This window comes from Pezoporus occidentalis, unplaced genomic scaffold (genome assembly GCF_034315485.1).
Source record: "Pezoporus occidentalis ecotype Australia unplaced genomic scaffold, CSIRO_AGI_Poc_V1 ctg175, whole genome shotgun sequence".
Lineage (NCBI taxonomy): Eukaryota > Metazoa > Chordata > Aves > Psittaciformes > Psittacidae > Pezoporus > Pezoporus occidentalis.
In genome coordinates this window covers 35,313-61,344 of record NW_026913586.1, presented here as the reverse complement: position 1 = coordinate 61,344, position 26,032 = coordinate 35,313, and the positions used below count along the sequence as shown (strand labels likewise).

Genomic DNA, 26,032 nt, shown 5'->3' with positions numbered 1-26,032 from the left:
GAGTACCAAACAGAAATGGTGTGGGTTGAGATCCGACTGGAACGAGCAGGAATAGAGTTAAAGAAAAGACCTCAGTCCTTTAGGGCCCAACTAAGCTCTTTTAAATAGGAGAGAAAGCTCCTTGACAAAAATCCCTGTACAGTCTAGGTTATGTTTACATGAACTGCACATCATCTGTTTCAGAAGCTCTAACTACTACTAGAATGTATACTTAGGACTGCAAAAATAAAGGTCAATAGATTATTTTTTTTTTTTGCAATGGGCAAGGAAGTAAACGTGAAACTTCTAATGCACTGATTGTATGAAAAAAAAGTAATAGGAGAAATTCCAATATGTAAAATGAAACATTAAGAAAGGTAGAAAGCTGGGCCAGCATTATAGTTGTTCTAGGCAAATTCATATATATGAGCCAATTTTGAGAAATACATTCATACAATGGACAAGATAATCTGTATGCAAACTAACTGGGGTTTTCATTGAGGCATATGTATGAAGTGTAATTGATCATTTGCACGCAAATAGTTAACATGACAGTACACTGATTTTTAGCAGAGGCATGTTTAAATTTATAGCCCCCTATTTTTGCCTGTGGGCTAGTTAGAAGCTGGAAGTGCTGTAGGAAGCAGTGAGGGATTAGGAAAAGTGATGTGTAGGTTCCAGAAGGCACACTAGCAGCAGTCCTATGCTTGTTTTTCACAAAATTTGAGGGAAATCACACTACTTTTTTTATTTTATAGTCTTTTTATCATTGTATCACCTTTCAGATTTTTTTCCATTTGTTCTGTCTTGCTAAAGGTACAACAGCCATTGGGGTTTTGGATAGCACATTGTTATTACAAACAAAGGGAACTCTTCTTGGTTCAGCTAAAGATACAGCAGATTCAAATACGTAGAAAAATTATTGGAAAATGTGATGGTTGTTGAGTTTTAAATATTTTAACTTTTACAAATTAATTTTATATTGTATTGGCACTAAAAAACAAAAGAGCTAAAAAAATCCCAAACTACTATAAATTAAATCATACACTCAGATTTTCCCCAATTCACTGAAAATTACAAGTCACGGTAATTCCCTACATGCTCTCCATGCTGTTTGTCTGCCATGTTGATTTCTATTACACCTAAAAGTTAATGCAAATATGGACTCTTCTTTTTCCACTAGCAGCTGCTCTGCTGTCCATCCAAAACAGCATGCGCTATAAGAGCTATGACATAGATCGCACCATTATGCGATAAGCACTTACTGCTTAATCAGTCTCTTACTTAGAACTAAACAATAAATGTACACCCTTTCTACAAGCTTCAGAACATTTGTATCAAAAGGGAGAGTTTAGATATTTCTGCAAAATGCTCAAAGACAGATAAGCAGCAGAAAAAAAAACAACCCAAAACTGAGAGAAGACAGCTTTTCTGTTCTAGACTTTCCCAAATTATTCATTTTTCTCTGTTTTATTTTCATTTGTTGGAGAGTTTATATTTTCAGGTAGATGGAAAGTGGAATAACACAATTGTTTTGGCAGAACATTCTAACCCCTGCTGGAGACATCAATTATCAGCCATTGTTATATAAAAAAAAAAACATTTTGTTTTATGACTGAGAAACCAAAAGCAGAAGTTAAGGACAGAGAAATGACTAAGATTTTTATCTGTAACTCTGGCTATGTTAGAAGCTATACTATCAGTTATACTCTGGCTATACAAGCCATCTAAAATGCCCGTAAAAATACTCAATTTATCAAGCTATCCCCTACACGATTCAATCCAATATAGAGCCAGACCTAATACACTAAGATAAAACCATCCCTCTCTTTTCTTTCCCATCTAGTACAAGAAATAAGCAAAAACATATTTATCTCCTTCTTGTTGATGTAAGTTTGAAACTATTCACAGGATGCAAAATGAAAAAAAAAAAGGGGGGGGGGTTTAAACAGAATTGATAATGAATAAAAGGTGTTATACTATAAAGGCAGGATGATAAAATTCACTGTTCAATATATGAACTGGTAAAAAATGCATGTGGATGCAGATGGGAGGAGAAGGAAAATGACGGAGAATGCGTGGGAAAGCAAATGAAGAGACAGCAAACTGGGAAGCAGATGAATACACGTGGCTAATTGACTCAGTATTTCTTAACCAAATTCCTTACCTAATCAGAACAATAATAACAGGGGGGAAAAAAAGTCATCTAAATTAGCATACAATTAATATCTAAATCAGTTATAGAAGATTAACATTCACAGGTACATACCATGTAACCTGTACATGAATGTACATTTTTACTAGAGATAAGATCTGGTAGGCAAATGCTGCTTAGACAATAATATCTTTATTATTGATACAAAAAGACTATTTACTATTTGGCATGTCAGGCATCTAAAAGTTCTGCTGTTCTTAAAGACATTTCTGTAATTTCAGCTGTATAATGCTTGAATATTTAATATTCATCCTGCTGACACACACTTGTAGCCACTTGAATTAGAAGAAAAAAAAATCTGAAAAAGCATAAAGGTTGTAAGACAAAATTTCTTTTTAGAAGCAGTACTAGTAATATTTACAACTATACCCATGCCAAAGCAGTTTCAAATATGATGCACATTCCTCATTAACAATGTAGAGTGCAGAAACTTATAAAATACGTACGTTACGTACATATAGAATTACATATGTTTTTAGAACAAGCTCGTGGTTTAGGAGCTAAAGCATGTGTCATGTTCAGATCTCCCACCTACCCTACTGTTCTGTGTTAATGAGGATGTGAAAAGCCATGGAACTTATATACGGACACTTATATGTTGATCTTACATAGACAGTTACGTGTGTGCCACATGTCACAGTATCTTTTTTTCCATACTTTGTTTAATGATCTAGCTGGCTCAGTTACAGCTTCCCTCCCATGTTACACAAGCACAGAGTAAAAAGATTTGCAACAATCATGTAAATAATTAAGATAGAAAAATGTAATACAAGACAGATTGCAGACCTGTCTGTACATTTTAACTGCTCCCTTAACCTGTGATTTGGAGGTACAGGATGCTTTCAGTTTCCCCAAATAATGATCATAATCTCACAGAATCAGGGCCCTTTAATTAATATTTCTTGTTGATAAACCCCAGATTTCTGTTTTGTAGCATCTATTTCAGGTTAGAAATTGAAATAACTATAATTTAGGTAATAAGAGCCCATGCATTTAAGAAAACCCATGATTTTCTATGTTAGTTAACATTTTAACATTATTGCATCTATCGCTGAATGACTGCTTGGCTTCACTGACTGAACACTGCAAGAGCTTGTCAAAACATTTTACCTGACAGATATGTTTGTTCTTCCATTTGCTCAGCACACATTGACTGTTTTGCATTAGGTCCTAAAGGACAACAGAAAACAGAGAGTGGAGTTGGCAGTACACACTGTCACTATTAGTTAACATACTTCTGATTTTGGAGTTTATAGGTGAAGCATGTCACACAAAGATGCAGCTGTTTTAGAACAGCCTGCCAGACAAAAGCACATTTATCATCACCGGGACAGTTGGATCTTTATGAAAATTAAAGCTGTTGAAAGAGGTTTGAAAACCGGATAATATGTTGCTGTACTTGAAACCTTCTGAAACATACCTCTATCTCCCTGAGTGCATCCCGCAGTTTGTCTGTACGCTTGTTTTTCAGTATCCAGGGATAATCTCTAGCTAGAAAATAAAATAAAATAAAATAAAATATAAAATAAAATAAAATAAAATAAAATATATATAGGTGACTGTGTACATATGTGTAGATATGTGCATGTATGTGTACAAATATACATTTCTATAAAATAAAGTTCTTCAAGTTAAGCTTCCTTTTCTGTGGAAACACAAACCTAAGATTTCAAGAAGTTACCTGAAATGTAAAACTTACCTATAATTGGGAAAACATGGCTATGGCTTTTATTGGTTTCTATTGTCAAATGACATCCTTTTGAAAGGCTCTGTTGTAGGGACAGTTAGCATGTTATATCCACACTGACTGTGACTTCACAATGGCATTTGTGTACAAAGCTCTCAGGATGTAGCTTCTTACTCAGCTGCTAAGTTCTTGCAATGAGAAAGCACCCCACATTCAGTATGTTAACTCAGAATCGAAGTTATCAAATCCTAAACAGATCCTACTCTTTTAAATTAGCATTTCATTGCCTAATTTCAAAATGCAGGCACAAACATGTCTTTAAAACATATATGCATGAGTATATGCATATATAGAGGCATTAACGACAGGTAATTGTGAACGCCATAACTTGTATTATGGAGTATAGCTATTTATAGGATTTGTTCTTGAAAATTTGGTCTGAAGAATCTGCCAAGTCAAGCAAACAAGAAACTGCATGACTGCTACAGTCCTTTAACAAATTTATTAATGTTCAGCAAACTATTGTGAAAGTTCTGGCCTAAAACATTAATTCTGAAACCAGGAGGCAAAGCTTCCTCTGGAGCTGCTAGTAATTGGTTTGTTTCATGGCTGAGAATCAGGCTCTAATAACTTGTGAAATTTCATCATTTAAAAGTAAGCAGTTTTCTGTCCATAAGTATACAATAAAAACCATGAGAAAGTAGAGCACATTGTCTTTCTAAAATCTAGCCTATTTAAAGGAAAACTGATGAAAAGTTTTGAGCTCCAAGCTGTCAGTTTGTATGCCAACTTCCAGACTGAGTGACTTAACAGTTGTGTTTAAACCTCTCTGCAAAAAGGAGCTTACAATAGGAGTGCTATAGAGTGAAAAAATGAAGGATTTCATATATCAACAAAAGAGCACACCAACATACAACTTCTCTTTGTATTTTACTGGACTGAAGCCAGCGTCGGTGGAACTGTTATGATAATATTAATTAGGCATGTAAGATCACATTTTCAATGGGTGCCTTCATAAATATTGCAATATTTATCCACATATGCAAAATGGGAAATTGCCTGTACAGATACCAACCTATATACACAAATCAGCAGCTGTAAATAAAGTTACCCAGTTACCCTCTTTAAGAAATGTGCCATACAGTGCTTTGTCCCTAGGCCACCCTGCATTTACAACAACAAGGTGCAGTAGCTCGTGTTCCTTTTGCATGTCACAAGTATGAAAGATAACAATTGGGGCTTCTGTATAACGGGGTTTATCTGGGCCTGCTTCTCTTTTCACACAGGCAACGCCTGTAAGATAATGCTACACACAGCACAAGGGATGTAAATCCATTATGCTCCTCCCTACTTATAACCCTTTCTCAACTCCCCACCTTTACAGAGCTGTATTGATTCTGACTGACACACAACCCTCCGCAGCGGGTGTAGATTTACCACATGGCTGCGTGCACTTTTATACCCATCCCCACTGGGGCTTCAACCTGCTCCAAACAAACCTTATGGTGTTGCAAATAACTTATCCTTCTGGAACACATTTTGCTTTCAAACACACGCACCATTCCACGTGAATTTTCATTGTGTATGATCAGATGAAATGTTACGGCAATACTTCCAGCATACATACTACTTTGTGAAGTCATTTAAAAATCAATTAGTTTTTTTTTGGAGTTGTCATCTAATAACGTTTAAACCTTAATCAACGCTCTGAGCAATAGTAAGCATGCAGGAGTTGCAAAGCTTGAGCTAAAGGAAAGTTGTACTAGTGTAAAAATCTTAAACTGTCACAGTATTGCTGTGTGCGAGCATAAACTGAAATTGCTTTTAACCAGGTAATGCAGGAACAGTGTAAATGTTTGGAAGCTGGAAGCATTCTGTGAAGGCAGCTGATTATTAACCTGGAATTTGATTTTGGCCGAAAGGATTTCAGCTATAATTTTCAGGTATGAAGCACTTGGTATTTCAGTTCAAGAGCCGATTGAGAAATGTTTATTGCTCATCTGCTGAGTAAATTTCACAAGGAAAAATCTGGATTATTTTTGTGATTCCTCTTGACAATGGATTTGAGAAACAACACACACAACCATTCTTAGTGACACAGAAAAAAACAGATTGCAAATACACTAGGAAAGAATTACAACTTTTCAACTGTTTTGTGCCATGTAGTTCTGTGACTGCCTGCCTCAGATGGTATGTGTAGAAAGTTACTCTGAAAACAGGCTGAGGTGATTTTAATGCTCTTCCAGGGGGGTCACCAATTCAAATTAATGCTTTGGTTTTGCTGTAACAAGAATCTCAGAAAATCTCCTTACATTCCACTTGCTTTTGCTTCTCTTCTAAGTAACCATGCTTCATCTGTGATGCTGAGGGGAAGAAGAGATGAAAAGATGAATGATAATCCTTACAACTGCTGTCAGCAAATATTAATATTAGGGAGAAGATTCACACGGTTTGATAAAACGCAGAAATTCACCAAAATTTAAGAGAGCCCTGCTTTTTCCACCTCGAGAGGCAGATATCTTAAACTTGCAGTGAAAGAAAGGCTTGTACAGCACAGCGGGTGTGCCGGCGGCACCGAGCCTGCAGCCTCCGAGCCCCGGCGGCACTGCCTCCTGACCGCGGAACTCGGCTCACGGGCCCGGCCGCCGAGAGGGACCTGTAGCTGGAGCCGAACAGACCTTGTGGCCCATGGGGAAACGTCCAGGATTAACGGGATTAACCAGATGAAGGAAACCGATCGCTCGTCCTGCGCGGCCCCTCCGCTCGCCGGAAAGGGACGCGGGAGCCGGCCTGCAGCCCAGCGCGCTCGTGGCGCCCCCTGCCGGCCGCCCAGCAGCGCCGCGGCGGCCCTGGCCCGCACCGCCCCTCACCATGGTGCCGGTGTAACGGGCTGGAAGGGCTGGATCAGCTATAAAATAGAACATACAGTACAGGAACCTAGAGTTTAGAATCCCACTGAAGTTTCCAATGGCAGAAAGGTTGCTTTTATGTAAATATCCTCTTTTTTTTTTTTTTTTCACCTATGGAATAAAAGGTTTCTGAATGCTCTGCCGTAACTTAGGAGAGAAAATGCTTCCTTACAGTGCCAAAATACAGAGATATATACCTAAATATATCGAGATTTATCGATATATATACCAAAATACATCAACATACATCTATATATATATCGAAATACATCAATATCTATCAAAGTACATATATATGTATATAGTTATTTATATATATATATAAATAAATTAACAAGAAATTTGAAGTTGCACTTTTCAGAGCAAGCAGTCAGTAACAAAGATTGAACATTTGGAAGTTTTGTTTAGTTTTAGTTATGGCTATTTATGTTTTACCTGCTTCTTTCTTGTCGTAGTACTGGTGAATCCCAATATCTTCATCTATAGAATTGAATGTAAATGTATTTAATTATGGATGTGACACTAGAAACAAAACACAACTTAAAATGCAAAGTTCAGCATCTCAATTTCATCCAGCTGGAGAAGAGTGTTAGGCGTTAACATAGCAACAGCGTAAAAACTACAGCACATAGTCTGAATACCAGGAGGACTTCCAAGAACCAGCAAGCAAGGGCTGAAGGAGAATGTGAAAGGTCCTTATATTTGTTTGGAGCTGTCATTTCCTCCACATACACTTTGATTCACTTACAGCTGCCAACATGCAGAAGTATTTTTACCACCTTCCTAATGAGCATCTTTTATGATTGTTCACAAAGAAAGGTAAGGATCACGGTGAAAAGTGTACCTTAGAATAACTTTAAACGTTTTCTGGTGACTGACACAGGTGAGCTAAAGACAATAGGATTTTCTTAAGATTCATGAACTCATAAAGCTGCCCTTTCAAAGGATCCAATATTCTTAATCTATAGGTATTATTCTCTACCTGGCTCCCATGGCAAAGAAATTTGGATGTTTCAGCTACCTTGGTGCAAGCCACACCAGCCAGTTCCTGACTGGTAAATACTTAGGTGTGCCACGGCAAGCTTCACCAAGTAGATCTAAGTATGGCTTTATGTTGCATTGTTTTAAAATAATGGGATGGACACTGCGTCTGTCTTCTTTTAAACTCAGACAGTGATATACCATGAGACATTCCGTACATGGAGGAATGAAGGAAGGCATTGCAATGGCAGACAGCAGTCCTGCCTTCTGCCTCAGGATGTTAGAATGAGGTACAGAGAGGAAGCAAGAAAGTCAGAGGTGGAAAACAGGCACAGCAGGCCACAGTATGCCTTTAATTACAATAAATCATAACTATGTATTTGTTTAAGCCATCAGACTTTTCAATAAAACAGTTTTTGACTTTTTTTTTGTATTGTAACAGAACAATTGTGACACAAATTTGGGATGCCAAGACTTACTGAGTCACTATTTGAATAATAACATTCAACTAAACATTTATTCATATTCAACTGAATTGTCAATAATAATAAAATAATATTTCAAGAAAAATATTATACCCTATAATTGGTATGAAGTGTCATAAATAATAGTTTGATATGGTCCACTTACAAACTAGTGGGGTGGTTTTTTAGTATTGTATTTTAGCAGTAGCAAGGCAAGATGAATGAAGGTGATTTCTACATAATAGTAATTAGTCATGTGTCTCCTGGAACAATCAATTAATACAATAAATATACCTTGTAAGTATAGAATTTCAAGTAATCATACAAAATACCCAGAACATGCAGTAATTTTTTATGCTCACACTAAGTATAAATCACAATGCTTCTGCAAATCACATGACTATAGATCTTCATTCACCTAAACCAGTCATTAAACTGAAGCTTACAGTCAAGTAGGGCATAGCTTCCAAAAAAGGAAAATGCATCCAATTAAATACAATCTTAACATTTTTCACTTCAAAGGATGCTCCAGTTCTATGATAAGCGAAGAAGGTGATCAAGTTCAAATATCATTTTGCTGTCTAATTTTCTTTCTTTCTCCTAAGTAAAAAAGCACTTGATTTGGACATTCAGAATTTTATATCAATTTAACATTCCTTAACAAGCTTTGCTGTTTTGTTTTAGTAACAGGTAGCAGCTCACCTTTAATATGTAAGTTAGTCTTCAAAGACCACAGAAACATCTCAGTCAAGCAGAAAGACATCTGGTGGCAGATGGAGCCTTAGCACTATCAAAAGAAGGAAAGAAATTGCATAAGCAAATTAATTAGAATTAATCATAGAATCATAGAATAGTTAGGGTTGGAAAGGACCTTAAGATCATCCAGCTCCAACCCCCCTGCCATGGGCACGCACACATCGTACTAAACCATGCCACCCAAGGCCTCGTCCAACCTGGCCTTGAACACTGCCAAGGGTGGAGCATTCACAACATCCCTGGGCAATCCATTCCAGTGCCTCACCACCCCAACAGGAAACAATTTCCTCCTTATATCCAGTCTGAACTTCCCCTGTTTAAGTTTTAACCCATTACCCCTTGTTCCATCACTACAGTCCCTAATGAAGAGTCCCTCCCCAGCATCCTTATAGGCCCCCTTCAGATACTGGAAGGCTGCTATGAGGTCTCCACGCAGCCTTCTCCAGGCTGAACAGCCCCAACTTCCTCAATCTGTCTTCATATGGGAGATGCTCCAGTCCCTGATCATCCTCGTGGCCTCCTCTGGACTTGTTCCAACAGTTCCATGTCCTTTTTATGTTGAGGACACCAGAACTGCACACAATACTCCAAGTGAGGTCTCACAAGAGCAGAGTAGAGAGGCAAGATCACCTCCTTCGACCTGCTGGTCACGCTCCTTTTGATGCAGCCCAGGATAAGGTTGGCTTTCTGGGCTGCAAGCGCACACTGAAGCCGGCTCATGTTCATTTTCTCATCGATCAACACCCCAAGTCCTCCTCTTGTATCTCTTCTTTGCCCAACCTGCAGCTGTGCCTAGGATTGCTCCGACCCAGGTGTAGGACCTTGCGCTTGTCATGGTTAAACTTCACAAGGTTGGCATCAGCCCACCTCACAAGTGTGTCAAGGTCCCACTGGATGGCATTCCTTCCCTCCAGCATATCAATTAAACCACACAGCTTGGTGTCATCGGCAAACTTGCTGAGGGCGCACTCAATCCCACTGTCCATGTCAGCGACGAAGATGTTGATTGTTCCCAACACCAATCCCTGAGGGACACCCTTTATTGCCAATGAAACTGCAAGTACTTTGGAAACTAAATACTAGAAGAACCTAGCACTGATGATATTTGGTTCTATGTAAGTTGTAGGTTTTGACTGCTATAAAATGAATAATGCATGGGAAAAATTAGGGTATGAAACGTAGATATGTCTATATACATCATACAGAGAGACAAGTCAACATTAGTTTAAATTTACAGCTGCTCTCACTAAATAACTTTATGCTTGATACTTCTTATACACACATGATCTCTTTTTACTGTATGGCTATTACCTTGGCATATGCTAAAGTCAAGCCACTGCTTAAAGATCTGGCTTAGACAGGAAAGTTTGACTTTCAATCCAAATTTTTTAAACACTGTACGTTGGGAAGGGTCAATATAGTGAAGAAACAGTTTTGAACATGATGTTTATCCTTAGTGCCATGGTTTAGTGGTGGACTTGGCAGTGCTGGGGTAACACTTGGACTTGACAATCTGAAGGTCTTTTCCAATCTAGTTGATTCTATGATTCTATGATCCTATATTTGTGGACATCAGTTATACTGCTAAATATAAGAAGTGATGTCTTTCTAAATAAAAAAGAGCATTTACGTTAAATCAATTAAAACTGACAAAACAACAGCTGCGAAGCACATAAAATATACAAATTCCAATATTAGGTACATTGACCGCTGTTATAAACTGTTTGCTGAGGTTTTCTGAAAAATCCACCTAGATATTCCAAATAGAGGATGTGTTGTCCTTCAGAGGAGCATTGGGAATCTTCTGAGACCCAGTAACCAAGACGTCCTTGAGTAATAACCTGAAGTGCTATAGTCGTAAATGTGCCATCAGACCAATTACTTACACTTCTTCCTAGAATCCACTGAAAGCTGGACTCAGAAGGGGAGTTTACACAGATACAGCACACTCAAGAACCACTGTCGGTATAGAACTGTATTTGAAGTTTTTTCTTTTTTGAAGTGGACTCTTCATTTCCTTTCCATTAGCGCCACATAGATAATGAATCCATGACAAGCTCATTGCAGAACTCCAACCACATTGAGTATCAGGCATTTACCTCAAGAGGGTTTTGATGAGAAATATGTGCAAGAACCTCAGGTACCATCAAGGAAGTGATCATAGTTCCAGCAGAGCTGAGACCTTGAGGTATTACTACTCAAGCTAATAGGCACGTTTTGATGCACTGCCTAATCCACTGAAATAGCACCAAGTGGAAACAGCATTTTCTTTACACTGATTCCCAAAAGTACAAAAAGTCTAAATCCTATGGTTTTATCAAAAAGAGGAAAAAATAAAAGCTCATAACACAGTCTAGTAAATGGAATATACTTTCATCTTGGGTGAGAATGAGTTTGGGAAAAGAATGCGAAGACATTTGTAGCGTGGTTGTCTGTTGAACATGGGAACCATTTCTGGTGTAAATATGGATGAGGGCAGCCCCTCATTTTTCATTTGTATTACAGTAACAGGAGATTGTACGTTATAATTTTCTTACTTGTTTTCTCTGTTTTTACTTTCTTACTTTAGCAAGTGAAACAAAAACTTGCATTCCCCAGTGCCAATAGATCCTAGAAAAGAATCTCTCACTAATACGAAGTTAACAAATACAGTGAACATTTCCAAATCTTAACATGGTTTGATTGAAACAAAACCCTCAAGCCCTTGATTGGCAGATGATCAGTTCACTGGAGAGAAGGCACATCTGCCCGGAGGACAAGGTGTGGTGGTGCCCACCAAAACTGCTCTACCACTCCCCTTCTCGGCGGGACAAGGGAGAGAAAATACAGTGAAAGGCTCATGGGTTGAGATTAAGGACAGGGAGAGATCATTCAGAAATTATCACCACAGGCAGAATAGACTCGTGTTGGGGAAATCAGATTAATTTATTACCAATCACAACACAGTAGGATAATGAGAAATAAAACCAAATCTTACTAACAAGTTCCCCCCACCCCTCCTTTCTTCCTGGGTTTAACTTCATTCCCAATTCTCTGCCTTCTCCACCCTCAATGCAGAGGGACAGGGAATGGGAGTTGTGGCAAATTCATCACACACTGTTTCTGCTGCCCCTTCCTCCTCAGGGGGAGGACTTCTCACTCTTCCCCTGCTCCACTATGAGGTCCCTCCCATGGGAGACAGTCCTCCATGAACCAAAACATGGTCCATTCTAATCTGATCTATGTTCTAATCTGAAATATGCTCTGATTAGTTATAGTCTACTACAGGAAAGAAAAGGAAAAAGAAAAAAAAACATGAGAGAATTTGCTCCTGTAACAAAATATGGCACTGTAAAGTCTGAATATTTTGCTCAGAGGAATTCTTTTCTTTCCTTTTGAAGAAATACTTGCCAACTTTCAGAGTTATGTAACTACACCTCACCATTTATCACAGGATTATATTCCAGCACAATGGGGATGAGGATGATGAGGATGATGAGAACAAAGACATCCTTCTCTGTTGGAAGCAACCCCAACCATTCCACGATTTGTGATCTGGAAAGCACCTCTCAGAATTGACACTGTTCCTTTAACTACATGAGCTACGCCCTGCTATTGCAAAGAGGTAGGTGTGAATAAATATAAAAATTCCTCCCACTAAGCTTTAAGGACTCCATCCCTCCCTTCTTGAAATTGATTAGAATTTGGGGAAAATGGCATAAAATCATAGAATCATAGAATAGTTAGGGTTGGAAAGAACCTGAAGATCATCCAGCTCCAACTCTCCTGCCATGGGCAGGGACACCTCACACTAAACCCTATCACCCAAGGCTTCATCCCACCTGGCCTTGAACACTGCCAGGGATAGAGCATTCACAACTTCCCTGAGCAACCCATTCCAGTGCTTCACCACCCTTACAGTAAAGAACTTCTTCCTTACATCCAACTTAAACTTCCCTTGTTTAAGTTTTAACCCGTTACCCCTTGTCCTATCACTACAGTCCCTAATGAAGAGTCCCTCCCCAGCATCCTTATAGCCCCCTTCAGATACTGGAAGGCTGCTATGAGGTCTCCATGCAGCCTTCTCTTCTCCAGGCTGAACAGCCCCAACTTTCTCAGCCTGTCTTCATGCAGGAGGTTCTCCAGTCCCCTGATCATCCTCGTGGCCCTCCTCTGGACTTGTTGCAACAGTTCCATGTCCTTTTTATGTTGAGGACACCAGAACTGCACACAATACTCCAAGTGAGGTCTCATGAGAGCAGAGTAGAGGGGCAGGATCACCTCCTTAAAATAACTCTACGGTTAAGGCAAAACTGGAATTCAATTTAATAGCTGGTTCTTTTTCTACTCATGCAACACTGACTGTCTGCTTTCACAAAGTCTCCACAAACAGCAGGCAGAGATATTTTGGTGGTTATAAAAGCAATCTTCAAATGGAGATGTTCTGCAGTGGTTACTGTGCTCTAGTACCCATGTTAGGAGTGCTTTGTTTAAAAAAAAATCCCCAATTCAGTAAATCTTTGTTTAGCCACTGATACAGAAAATAACTGTCTGGCCACTTCATAACATCAACAAATGCTGAAACTGACATCGAGGGTCCACTCCAACACCTTCCATATAGCTGCTGTTGTGCCAAATAATTAGGAAATATGCACTGCATGAGTGGTTCACTGATACTGCGCTTATTTCACCTGTTTCCATACAGTACCTGGGAGAGTGGGGTGCTTGTGAAAGGCAATGCCCAGCTCCCAAGGCAAGTGCATCCAAAGAACATGAACCTCTGAAAACATGTTAGGAGTGAACTAGAGCTATGGAACAGGAAATGCTGACTACAACAGACCATCTGAGCTCTGTAATTTACGTGCTAGAGGCATGGCTTGGTGTCACAATATCCCAAGTGCTGTTCCAAGAGTAGATCCTTTAAGTGCCAGGCTATATGACAGTATTTGATGGCCACCTACCCATATCACTGAAGGTGGGCCCATGTGCTCCCAGAAATCCAGCATTCCTAGTGAAAAGAGTGATAAACAAGTGGGATCCCCTCCAAAATATCACTGTAGTCTGAGACACACTTCTAGGGGTAGAAACAAGGTAAAATACAAAGCCAGTCAGAAAGCAGGTATTTCTATGCCACAGCAAAGTTAGAAAGCTACTGCAATTACATATGTACACATGCTAGATGAGGTGCTTCAGATGTGGGTTTGGGCAGATGCTCTAGGACTAAATGCCTAAATAAAAGGAAACACTGCAGAATCTAATTTCACTACTTGCTCATGGTGTCAGACTTTCTTACCAAAAAATACTATACCAGGAATTATTTTACAAAAATCAGCACAGGCCATCCTTTCATTTCCTCTGACTCCACATTGCTCTCATGTTCTACAGTTTTGGTCTTTTTTGTTTGTTTTTTCAGTGAAATGGAAAATGCAATAGACACAATGGACTCTACTTCAGAAAAATACGTATTTTTTTCATTTGACTTTGGATTAATTACACAATAGCTCTGCTAGCTAAAGGCTCCATAACAGATTACTCACAATCCTAGTTCTGCCTCCCTTCCTCCAATGTTAACATACTATCTCTGGCATCGCTACCGCTCATTCCGAATGTCTGATTTCTAACTCAGACACCAAACATTCAAAAAACAAGGTAAGTTATCAATTCATCCTAGAACTTAGATTCTATGTTTCCATGATATAATATTTGCAGCAGAAATCATTGTCTGTTTTTTTCTCCTCTTCATGACCAATTTCTCCTTCACCAAGGAGAGAAACTCCCTGCAGCACAGATAAGACTCACAACATAGTATTTGACACTGCAAGATAAAGTTTAGATCGAACTATGTGCATTAGATCAGTAGCTACCTGTATGCTTTAAGTTGATCCAACAATTTCTTTGTGTAGAGCATGTAAAATAAAATTTTAAATAAACTATCTTTGACATTTTTAGCCACATCAACTTAAAATGTAATTATTCATTTAAAAATAGACTGGCAAATTTTTTTCTCAGTCATGTTCCCATAGATAATGGCTGCAAAATATTCCCTCAATCTTACAAGATAGGCGTCCACTTTATACACTTGAATGAAGCCATAGCCTGTTTAATATATAATAAACATAAACAGAAATAAAGTAAGTAAAATAATGAGAATTTATAAAACTTCATTTTGTATTCTGGCTTTAAGCAGAAACAATCCAGATTCTTCCTTCACACTGACTGTTTATTCCACCAAAAGTCACCAGCGGAGAAATCAAACTGCTAAATTTATACACATGTATTAATAGTTTTAATTTGGTTTCTTAAGAAAATTATACTCTTTACTCTTGTCTGTGTGTCAGTCTAACCTTTTTATCATTTTTAATCCATTGATAAAGCTAAATCTAATCTTCTGGTTTGTTTTCTCAGAAAAGAAATTCTCCAAAATAGGTAATTCCTGCAAATGCTGTGCAAATCTGCAGGTGAGCACTAGGAAAGATTGTCTTAGTACCAAAACCGAGGGACATGTAGGGATAACTCAGGCCTTAATCACATGTCTTGGTGAAATCTGTAGATCTAGCCCAGTCAGAGCTCGTTGTTTCTTGCCAAGCTGGAAGATCTAACAAAGCCTGTGGAAGACAGTGGTGGCATGGTGGCCATGAGTGCTGCAAACATGGGGAGGAAGTAGAGAAGAGAGGGGAAAGGAAAGGTGGCAGGTGGTAGGTAAATGTTTGGGGATTGTGAAGAGCACATATTGTATGTGCTACACCGCTAAGCACATATGTGCACATATGTGCACAAAAGATAAGCACAAAGCTCATGTTAGCCGGGCAGGTGGAGATCATTAGGAATTCTTTAGTTCTGTTGCTTGGTGAACTAACTGTCAAATGTACTTGTTTCTCAGTAATGGATACAAGAGAGTAACCAGGCTACTTCTCATCTGTGACACTGGCCCAAATGCATGTGTGAACAATTTCTTGCTTCTGTGTAGAAACCTAGTGACTATAGAAGTCTGATCAAGTTTCAAGGCCTTAGCTCAAGGGGTTCATTGGTTAAGATCAGCTCTGAATTTTGAGCCACAACACTTAAATTTCAGAAATGTTTGGATTTAAGACATGGTAGAAATTGGACAGAATGGCCTAGTTTTAATTTGGTTGAAAGTTAAACGGATGCAAAGATGGAATTCTGATCCATCCTCCCACTGTGCAATCCTTTCTTTGGATTACACAGGTTGGCAATTCTATCACCTATGCAGAAAATAAGCTATATGCACTTCATTCTTAAATGTTTCATTCCCTTAATTGTGGAAATTTAACTTAATTTTCTGATAAGTAGAGGTTCTAGTCTTCATCCTTCACTATGTACTGGCAAATCTGAGATATGTGTATTGTAAATAGCAGCTCTGCAGTGCATAATAAACAGCAGTCAGGGTCAGAGTCCCATTTACAGTCAGATTGTGGTTAACCACAACACTGAGCGCTGTTCTATCATTCAAAATTAGCTAAAAAATGCTGTGGCTACATAAAGCAAAAGACTGACTTGATGAAATTTGGATCAAATGGGTTACCAATTCTTTTGTAACAGCAACTGTAAGATGGCTTTTGGCAGTCCCCATTCTTTCTGCTCCACTTGACACCCATAACTAAACCTCTTGCTGCTGGTCCACTGGTATCTCACCAACACCCCTCTGCTTCCAGATTATCACTGCAGTATGTCACTTTCCCCTTCATGAGCAGGCTTGGGCTCATCTTCTTTTTCTTCTCTTTTTCTTAGATGATTATGAAACTCAGATCCCTCCTCATCGGCAGCTACTTTTTCTGAGCCCCTATTCACAGCTACTCCTGGGACTGAAACTCCTCACCTGAGATCTTTGCTATCCTTAGTAGCACAGTTGGCTTTATTCTTATATTTATTTACTTCTTTCAATCCCTTTTCCACTGAGAAAAGAAGTGTAGATTTTGCAGTATAATTGAAAATCAGTTCCTCTGTCTGTAAGACCAACTTCTGATTCTAAGTAGCAGAAATACAGGCATACTCTTATAAATCCACTCAGTGCATAATAATTCATATTATAATATTGGTTTACAAATAGTTTCAGCTAGCAAGTTTTAAACTATCATAAATCTAAAAATCCTAGGAAAGTATTTACTGTTGCTGTATTTATTCTGGGCAAATATTTACTGTTGCAACTTACTTTCTCTTCAGTGCTATTATCTGTCTCTTCAGACTTCGATGACTCAGAATATTTTTGCCTTAACACATGAATGAAGCAAATTCTTTTCCTTATTCTAACTTCCCCTAAAGAGGAAAACTGTTCTGTAGATGGGTGAACAACACACAAGAGCACTCTGTATTGAAATACACAGTGAGGTTTCTATTGTAAGAACGGCCTAAATATGGCTTGCAGAATAATCACTGAAAGGAAATACATTATCTGATAACTCAAGAATTCTGGCACGAAAATTATACATTGTAGATTTATTTCCATATGCTGTGAAGTTTTATCATGCTCCACTGAACTGATTTTTTGTGAGGTTTGTTTTACTGCTTTGTGAGTCTGAAAATCATCCTTTTTTTTTTTCAATGATAGTTACAGAGTTTTCATATTTTAGGATATTCGCATATTTAACTGCAAAATATATGTATAGCTCCTTAAAAACATTAAGACTATTTAACACTTATTAAGAACACCAAAACTATGTCAACACTGTAAAACAGAACAAACGTATTATCTCCAGTTGCTATCAGACTGGATTTCTTCTTGTGCAATTATCTTGGGCTTAATACATTTATATACAACTATTTTAACTGGATTCAGAAGGTTGAGGCCCTAATCTTGAAACCAGTTCTGCGGTGATGCTCTCTTTTTCCACCTACTGTGGAAAAGCTCACAGCAGGATCGTGTCATTAAACAGTAACTGTAAAAAACTGCCGCCAGATTTAATTTATATTAATATTAAGCACCAGCGTTTGAGATATTATTATTTAAAATCAGATTAGTTTTATGTGGGCAAAGGAAGGCCATACAGGCCATTGTTCAAGATGTGAATTGGCTGAGAGACAGCTCTAGCCAAGTTCATCCTCTGAGCTCTGAACAAAAACTCTGCTAGATAGAGGGGTGCTAAGTCCAAGGACACGTGCAGAAATGCTACAGAAAATTTATATAGGGGTAACTTGCTGCCACCTAATTGCTTAGTCATGTGTCAAAACCAAGGCACAAATTTTGCTGAGTTGTCACCCAAGGAGATAATGACAGGATCAGAAACAAAACCCTTGCCTACTGCCCAAACCATCCTACTCTCCATCCTACCTTCAGGGGTGTGCTTCCAATATGTATTATTGGTACGCTCTTGTGAAAGACAGCTATTGATTAACTGAAAGATAATAAGATTAACAGCAGCGAAACAGAATGAATTTGAAGGTGGCAATGCTGTTTGTCAAGAAGACACCTAGTTTATGTATCAGCCACACCTCTGACAACACTAATGAAGCTAGGAATCATTCTCCAATTGATACTGTAGGCAAGTACTACAATCCATAACAACTCTCTGGCAGAGTGGGTGTGAAAAGTTAAGAAGGTCATAGAAAATAGATATAATTGACCTGCGTTTTTACTTCACAGAGTGAAAAGTTCACATGCACATTTTGATGAAGACCCTGAAGGCCTTTATATAAACCAGATAGAAGATAAGCGATCCGAACTACAGATATCCAGTGCTGACACATGACAAAAGGTAATTACAGAAGTACTAAATGTCAAACTGTTTTACTCTATTCTTCTAGATAGTGATTGCTGTTGCAAATAAAGCAATTTTTCAATACTAAAAGTCAGTAGGTCATAAAATCTCATAACACTGATTTCTTACTGTTAGCCAAAAGAGAAGATAACAAAATCTCTTTTTTTTTTAAGCTAAGCAGAAACAAGGTGAAAAGACTAGCAAATTGTTCAAGCACAGGAAGAGTCCTTGCTCTGCTGCCCTACTATTGTTGCAACTCCTTTTTGCAAGGAAGGTTTACATCAGCAGGTCTTTAAAGTGAGAACACCAGATCACATCAGAAATTAATTATGTAAATGTATGTGTTTATGTAAATGTATGTGTTTACAGCAACAGATCTGAAATGTTTCTTTCCACTTAGGCTTCTATGAATAGACATTTTAGTTCATCAACTGGCCTTGCAGCATGGGCTGCTATTAAATAGCAATCAGAACAATAGTTAAGTCCAAAGCAATGAGTTAACTATAGTTCAATCTGAATTTTAACTGTATTTGCACCTAAACAAATCAGATTCGTCTATGTTTTTGTGCACTATTTCAGATTTAGCTATCAAACTACTAAACAGACCTGCAAGGTTAATTTCAGTGCAGTACTGAAAATACAGCATAAACATTTGTTTAGTTTTCCTTTTATGTGCTGTAACAACAATTTTCTCACTGAACTGTACAGCTCTTGCCTTTAACATTTTATCCTATGCACGTTAACTGAGAACTTATTTAAAGAATTTTAAAAAGCACGCTGGCAAACACTTTGATTTGATTTACAAATCTTGTAAATTTCCAAGGTGTCTTTAAAACCAGAGGTATACATCCGAGTACACTGTATGAGCTGAATAAACTTACTAGACCAGATTGATTATCTTAGATCTACAACACCCTTAAACACATTTTTTGTATTCTTTTTCAAAATGTTTTGCCATTTTAATAACTTTCAGGAGCTTCTTTACATTGACCTTTATTGTTTTGAAGCAGGCAATAAAATAGGCAAGCAATAAATTAAGCTTCACTAATATTTGAAAATCACCTTTGAATAGCCATTTACAAGGCTCACTGAGCTTGTTACAAGCATTTGTTTTTAAGTGTGGGGGGGGTCTGATATACTTGAATTCCAGTTAATCCAATGAGACTTGTATCTTGCTTACTTCAATGTAATATTAAAAAACCCTACAATGCCTGTATGTGTCAGCCTTCCTTTTAAGAAAAATTTGATTGCAAACACAAACAAAAAGCTTTTCTTCTTTTGTACTCCTTTATGATCTTCAAACAGGTTTCTATGAAAAGGACTAATATTTTTTCAATTTTAAGCCATACTCACCTTTTCAGTTAGGAAAGACAAAAATGAGAATTTCATGTTACAATAATTAATTTCTGATTGTAATGCTACAGTATAGTTTATGCTCTGTTCTAATTATGCAGATATGCATTAGGGAAAATAACTTTGAAGAAAAAAATGCATTTGTTTAAACATTTCCATAATCACATCTGAAACTGTTGAGCGGTGGGATCATATATAAAACAAAATGTACACAGATTTCTGTTGTGAACTACAAACTACTCTACTACTCTTAGGAGAGCCATGGGAGTAAAGTATTTGGTCTGTAAGTGCAGGTAGTTTCAGAAATCTCCTGTATTAAAAAATATAAACAAACTAGGTCCAGTCCACAATATGAGAGAAACAGCAAGTTGGGGAGGGGGGAGTTGGAGAGATACAGAAGGAGGAGAAAGATCAAAAAACTATAATTTAAGCAATCCAGTTACCAAAACCAAAAGAAAATTTTCCTGCCAAACAGAATTAATGTGAGGTGCTCAGTTAATTCATCAGTTTACTCACTACATGAGCTTCTCTTTTTAAGCATTCATGTCTCTGACAGTGATACTCATCTGAATGTGGCCAAACAGGATGCAGTCTTTCTGAATCTGCTGAAGAATCCAAGGTAATCCTGCCTTTTGTCCAGGTTGCCAGACTGCTGTCTGTAAGACTGATGGCCACGTGACAGTGTTCTGCTATCACAGTGGCTAAGTGCTGTCCAAGAACGTATGCATTAAGGAAAAATCCTATGGGCTGAATCTCTTCCAGTGACTGTGTAGGGGTCCCAAACTGACTATAGTACTAACACAAGTATTTCAAAGGCTGAAAACTCAGTCCAGCTTCAGTCTACCTTTTATGTGAGCAGAGTAAGACAAGCTGTCATTAAGACACCTGCGGTTGCCTTTGACCAGTGTTTTAAACAGCTTTGGTCTTAAACCTGTCCTACAATAGATTTAGTAACTGCCAGCACCATCCCTATAAATCAGAGTATCCATAGTTTGATGAACTGAGTTTCAGGATCTGCAAGAGATCACACAAATAACAGGTATCATCAAACGCTTCCGAAGGAAAACTTTCCTCTTGTAATAACACCATAACCACTGGATTGTTAGGTGTCTCTTCATGATCACCTTCCTCATCTGCCTCAAAAAGCAGAATGATACAGTATCTTTATTTTACATAGAATCAAAGGTTGGAAAAGAGATCATCAAGTCCAACTGTTAGCTCAGGACAAGCTAGATACTGACTCTGATGTAGAGGTAATTAAATTCTCCAAGCCCAGTTTCACATCTGGAAAGAATATATGTGACTGTTCTAATTTCTGGTCAGCATAGGCTAGTAGTCCTTCTTAATTCTGCAGAATAATACACTGGTAGAATTTGTACATTTTATGTTCTAGAATCTTCTTTAAATGTCAAATGGACTTTCAGTCAACTCCTTACTTCAGAGATGACCAGCTAGCTCGCAGATTCTTCCCAATACGTAGCTGAATTATGGAGAGAAACATGAATTGGTTCTCTACAGAAATAACCACCTATTTTTTAGATAATACTGGTGATGCACTATCTGGCTTCAGGCTTACTGTCTAACTTGTCCAGCTGTATATTGAGTTTGTTTTCCTAGTGGACAGATATGAAGGAGACAAGACTGACATAATTAAGTTCATCCTTACTACCTTTAGTAACAAGTTAGCATACCCAGTATATCTGACCATCTATCCTTTCTTTTCATTACAATGCTTATTAGCTCTATTCCCATCATTAACGGATGGATTTATGGTATTTGTTGAAAATAATTAATACAACGCAGTTCTTGCTAATATAAGACATGTTTATTGACAGAATCAACCCTCCAACATCTGTTAAAATTATAAAGTATAATAACAGGAGGATTAATTACTTTACTAAAGAATAAGATTAGGCAGACTCCTTGTTTTCAGTTAACCAGTCATTCTTACCTATCTGGTTCTAATATTAAAATACCAGTGATGAACTCAACAGCTACTTAAACATGCTGCTAGCAGAAAAACCCATCTGGCTCATTTAAAAAAAGTTTGTAAATTAATATTGTGTCCTGTTATAATTCAGCTCAGACCAAAAACTATTGTGGGGTTGATTGTCCCAAGTCCATAGCAGAGTGCGTGCACGAGTATTTTCTTTCAAATTACAGTACTATTACGGTTTGCTCAAGAATGCCCCATCCCTGGAAGTGTTCTGTTCTATGGTTCTATGAATAGTACCAAACACACTTACCACATTAGGGTTAAAGTTTGCTGGGCATTGTCTGAACTGTGATATTGCATAATTCCTTAGTACTTTGTTAAATTGTTGTCATAGGTCTAATGTAAAGATCTCTTTGAAAATCTATAAACAATTACCTTCAAAACAACACATGACATAACCTTAAATGACTAATATTTTCAAAGAACTTACATACTACCAGTCATCACTTGTATTCATTCAAAAGCTCCAAATTTATATAGAAAGATCCTGATGAGATCCATCTGCAGGTCCTGAAGGAGCTGGCGAATGAAGTTGCGAAGGCGCTGGCCATCATACTTGAGAAATCATGGCAGTCAGGTGAAGTTCCCGATGACTGGAAAAAGGGAAATATAACCCCCATTTTCAAGATGGGGAAAATGGATGACCCAGGAAATTACAGACCAGTCAGTCTCCCCTCTGTGCCTGGCAAAATCTTGGAGCAGGTTCTCCTGGAAGGCATGCTAAGGCACATGAAAATCAACAAGGTGCTTGGTGACAGCCAGCATGGCTTCACTAAGGGGAAATCCTGCCTGACCAATTTGGTGGCCTTCTATGATGGGGCTACAGAACTGATGGACAAGGGTAGAGCAGTTGATGTCATCTACCTGGACTTGTTCGAAGCGTTCAACACTGTCCCACACAACATCCTTGTCTCTAAATTGGAGAGACATCAATTTGATGGATGGACCACTCCGTGGATAAAGAAGTGGCTGGATGGCCGCACGCAAAGAGTTGTGGTCAATGGCTCAATGTCCAGCTGGAGACCAGTAACGAGTGGTGTCCCTCAGGGATCGGTGTTGGGACTGGTCTTGTTTAACATCTTTGTTGCTGACATGGACAGTGGGATTGAGTGCGCCCTCAGCAAGTTTGCCAATGACACCAAGCTGTGTGGTTCGGTTGATAGGCTGGAGGGAAGGAATGCCATCCAGAGGGACCTTGACACACTTGTGAGGTGGGCTGATGCCAACCTCATGAGGTTTAACCACGCCAAGTACAAGGTCCTACACCTCGGTCGGAGCAATCCCAGGCACAGCTGCAGGTTGGGCAAAGAAGAGATTCAGAGCAGCCCTGTGGAGAAGGACTTGGGGTGTTGGTTGATGAGAAAATGAACATGAGCCAGCTTCAGTGTGCGCTTGCAGCCCAGAAAGCCAACCGTATCCTGGGCTGCATCAAAAGGAGTGTGACCAGCAGGTCGAAGGAGGTGATCCTGCCCCTCTACTCTGCTCTTGTGAGACCTCACCTGGAGCATTGTGTGCAGTTCTGGTGTCCTCAACATAAAAGGGACATGGAACTGTTGGAACAAGTCCAGAGAAGGGCCACGAGGATGATCAGGGGACTGGAGCACCTCCTGTATGAAGACAGGCTGAGGAAGTTGGGGCTGTTCAGCCTGGAGAAGAGAAAGCTGCGTGGAGACCTCATAGCAGCCTTCCAGTATCTGAAGGGGGCCTATAAGGATGCTGGGGAGGGACTCTTCATTAGAGACTGTAGTGACAGGACAAGGGGTAACGGGTTAAAACTTAAACAGGGGAAATTTAGGTTGGATATAAGAAGGAAATTCTTTCCTGTTAGGGTGGTGAGGCACTGGAATAGGTTGCCCAGGGAGGTTGTGAATGCTCCATCCCTGGAAGTGTTCAAGACCAGGTTGGACGAGGCCTTGGGTGATATGATTTAGTGTAAGGTGTCCCTGCCCATGGCAGGGGGGTTGGAACTAGATGATCTTAAGGTCCTTTCCAACCCTAACGATTCTATGATTCTAAGATGTTCACAATACCCAACTATTCTGTCTACGCTTAAGAAAGATGTTTTACTTTTGCCTAGATTCTACTCCCAAGTTAGAAATAAATGGCTTGAGACTGAACTAGACAGTTGAGGTAGTAAGAAAAAAAATTATACCTTTTAATAGCTAAAAGAAGCATAAATAAGTATTGTACAATCTCTTGGAAGAACTAAAATAAAATTAGTTATATAAGAATGCATGTCAGCTTCACAAAGCACACCCATTGGTCTTGAAATTTATATTACTTAAATATATATGCAAATACTAAATTCCCAAGTTATTAGGGAGTATGATGTTAGGGAGCTTTGCAGATTTTAATTGCATGTGTTCTTGCAACATAAACACTACCTTTTGAGAAGGGCCCTTGCAATCTCAGGAAAGATATCTAAGTGATGTATATGTAATAATGGAGACAGCAGTATCAGCAGCCCTCAATACAAATATGGTACTATGAATATATCAACATGTACAGGTGCAATTAAAACAGAGATGCTTATGTCTGAAGGGACATTTTGCTATCCATTTTGTTTAATGCTTAGGAGGTTACATGGCTTCTTAAGAAGCTCCTGAAGAAGATTTTTATCCCTCCCCTTTCTGAGCTCAGTGCCAATTCCTCCAGGCATCAGTCAACATTTTACTAGAGAAGGTCTCTGGAAGTTTTAAAAGCTTTCAAGAGCAGTTAAACCATTAACCTGAATCTGAAAATTTGTGCAAAGATGTATCAGCTTCTCCAGGAGGAGGATTTTCACAACCACCATCTCCATGGGTTGGCTTTGACAAAGATTCACAGGTGGCAGATTTCTTTGCTGAGCGTTCATGATCTAGACATTACTGGGTATATAACCAAGTTGTTCTGTTTCGTACTAATCGCCACTTTGGAAATTTAATGACTTTTATTCAATCAATCTTAGGAACTGATTCCACAACAGCATAATTTTTCTTTTAGAAATCTTCCTACTTCCATTCTCCTTCACCCACCTTGCACCAATGTGCTGGGTCAGGAGTGCAGACTTTAAAATGGTATTACTGGGATGAATGGCCATAAAACCAGTTCCCTACTCTGCTGTCTGCACACGCTAATAGCAAAGACATACCATTTTAAAGTTTGCTACTTAATGAGTAATCATGAAGATCTGGAGGAGAAAAAAACCTTTTCTCACTATCTTTACTAGCAATGGCAGAAATTTGCAAAGTGCATCTGTTTTACTGTTGTTGCTGCAAATACCTGAGTAGAGTTATAATGAATTAATCCATTTCTAAAAGATATAGAAATATTGTAAGTGCTATAACATACAAATGCTCATTTCTGTCAGTAATTAGGTAAGAGACCAGCCCATTTCTCACTTGCATGAGGTCTGGGTGTATTTTCTGTTTTTTACATAACAATTACAAAATGCAATAATTTTGCTGCTTTGAATCACTTCACCCTCTCTGAATCACCTTTAGTTATCCACATTTTAATCCTCTGAATTCCAAGAATAGTAATCATGAAGTAATACAAATTAAAGAAGAAGTTGGGTAATTCTAGGAAACATAAAATGATTCTTCATTAAATCTAAAGATACTTGAAAGTTAAGTAAATTGGGTTTTCAGAAAACAAATCTTCTTGGTGCAGAAGCACCCTCTAATGGCTGTCTACTCACTGCTCTCTATAGCAACTGGGAAATCAGTTTAGCAGCTCTCCTAAAAAGGAAGGGAAACTGCTAAGACACAAGAGAAATAGAAATATAAGTATACACACTCATGCACACACATACTCACATTTCACATACATTCTGTGTTGCACATCCTTAACACAAAACAAGAGCAACATAAATCTGATAAACTTTTTAAATTAGAGCCTGTATTTCCTTTAGAAACAATATTCTCAATTTAGTAGATGAAACAGCTTTTTACATTCACCCAGGTTTTAACTATTCTTCACAACTTTAAGATAACAGAAACTGATTTTCCTATCTTATCTC

The 26,032-nt window shown here is 38.4% G+C and overlaps 1 protein-coding gene and 1 long non-coding RNA gene across 7 annotated transcripts in view; one reads left to right on the top strand and one right to left on the bottom strand.

Annotated features, from left to right (window-relative positions):
• WDPCP (WD repeat containing planar cell polarity effector) overlaps positions 1-26,032 on the bottom strand; it is a 158,690-nt gene that overhangs the window by 97,605 nt on the left and 35,053 nt on the right. For all 5 annotated transcript variants that reach the window (XR_009963986.1, XR_009963985.1, XR_009963987.1 and 2 more), the window contains 5 exons: positions 8,938-9,022; positions 7,226-7,270; positions 6,194-6,244; positions 3,615-3,685; positions 3,305-3,364 (listed from right to left, as the gene is read on the bottom strand). Coding sequence is in view for 2 of the 5 variants with exons in the window: in XM_062614284.1 (XP_062470268.1) it covers positions 3,305-3,364; positions 3,615-3,685; positions 6,194-6,244; positions 7,226-7,270; positions 8,938-8,998 (288 nt within the window). In the remaining 3 variants the exon portion in view is untranslated. The remainder of the gene's footprint in view (positions 1-3,304; positions 3,365-3,614; positions 3,686-6,193; positions 6,245-7,225; positions 7,271-8,937; positions 9,023-26,032) is intronic.
• LOC134161460 (uncharacterized) lies at positions 14,499-19,889 on the top strand. 2 transcript variants are annotated; one of them, XR_009963988.1, is made up of 4 exons: positions 14,499-14,619; positions 15,557-15,665; positions 18,569-18,680; positions 18,857-19,889. It is a non-coding gene; the product is annotated as an uncharacterized LOC134161460 (long non-coding RNA). The 2 variants fall into 2 exon arrangements; XR_009963989.1 differs by lacking the exon at positions 15,557-15,665 and having other exon boundaries at positions 14,513-14,619.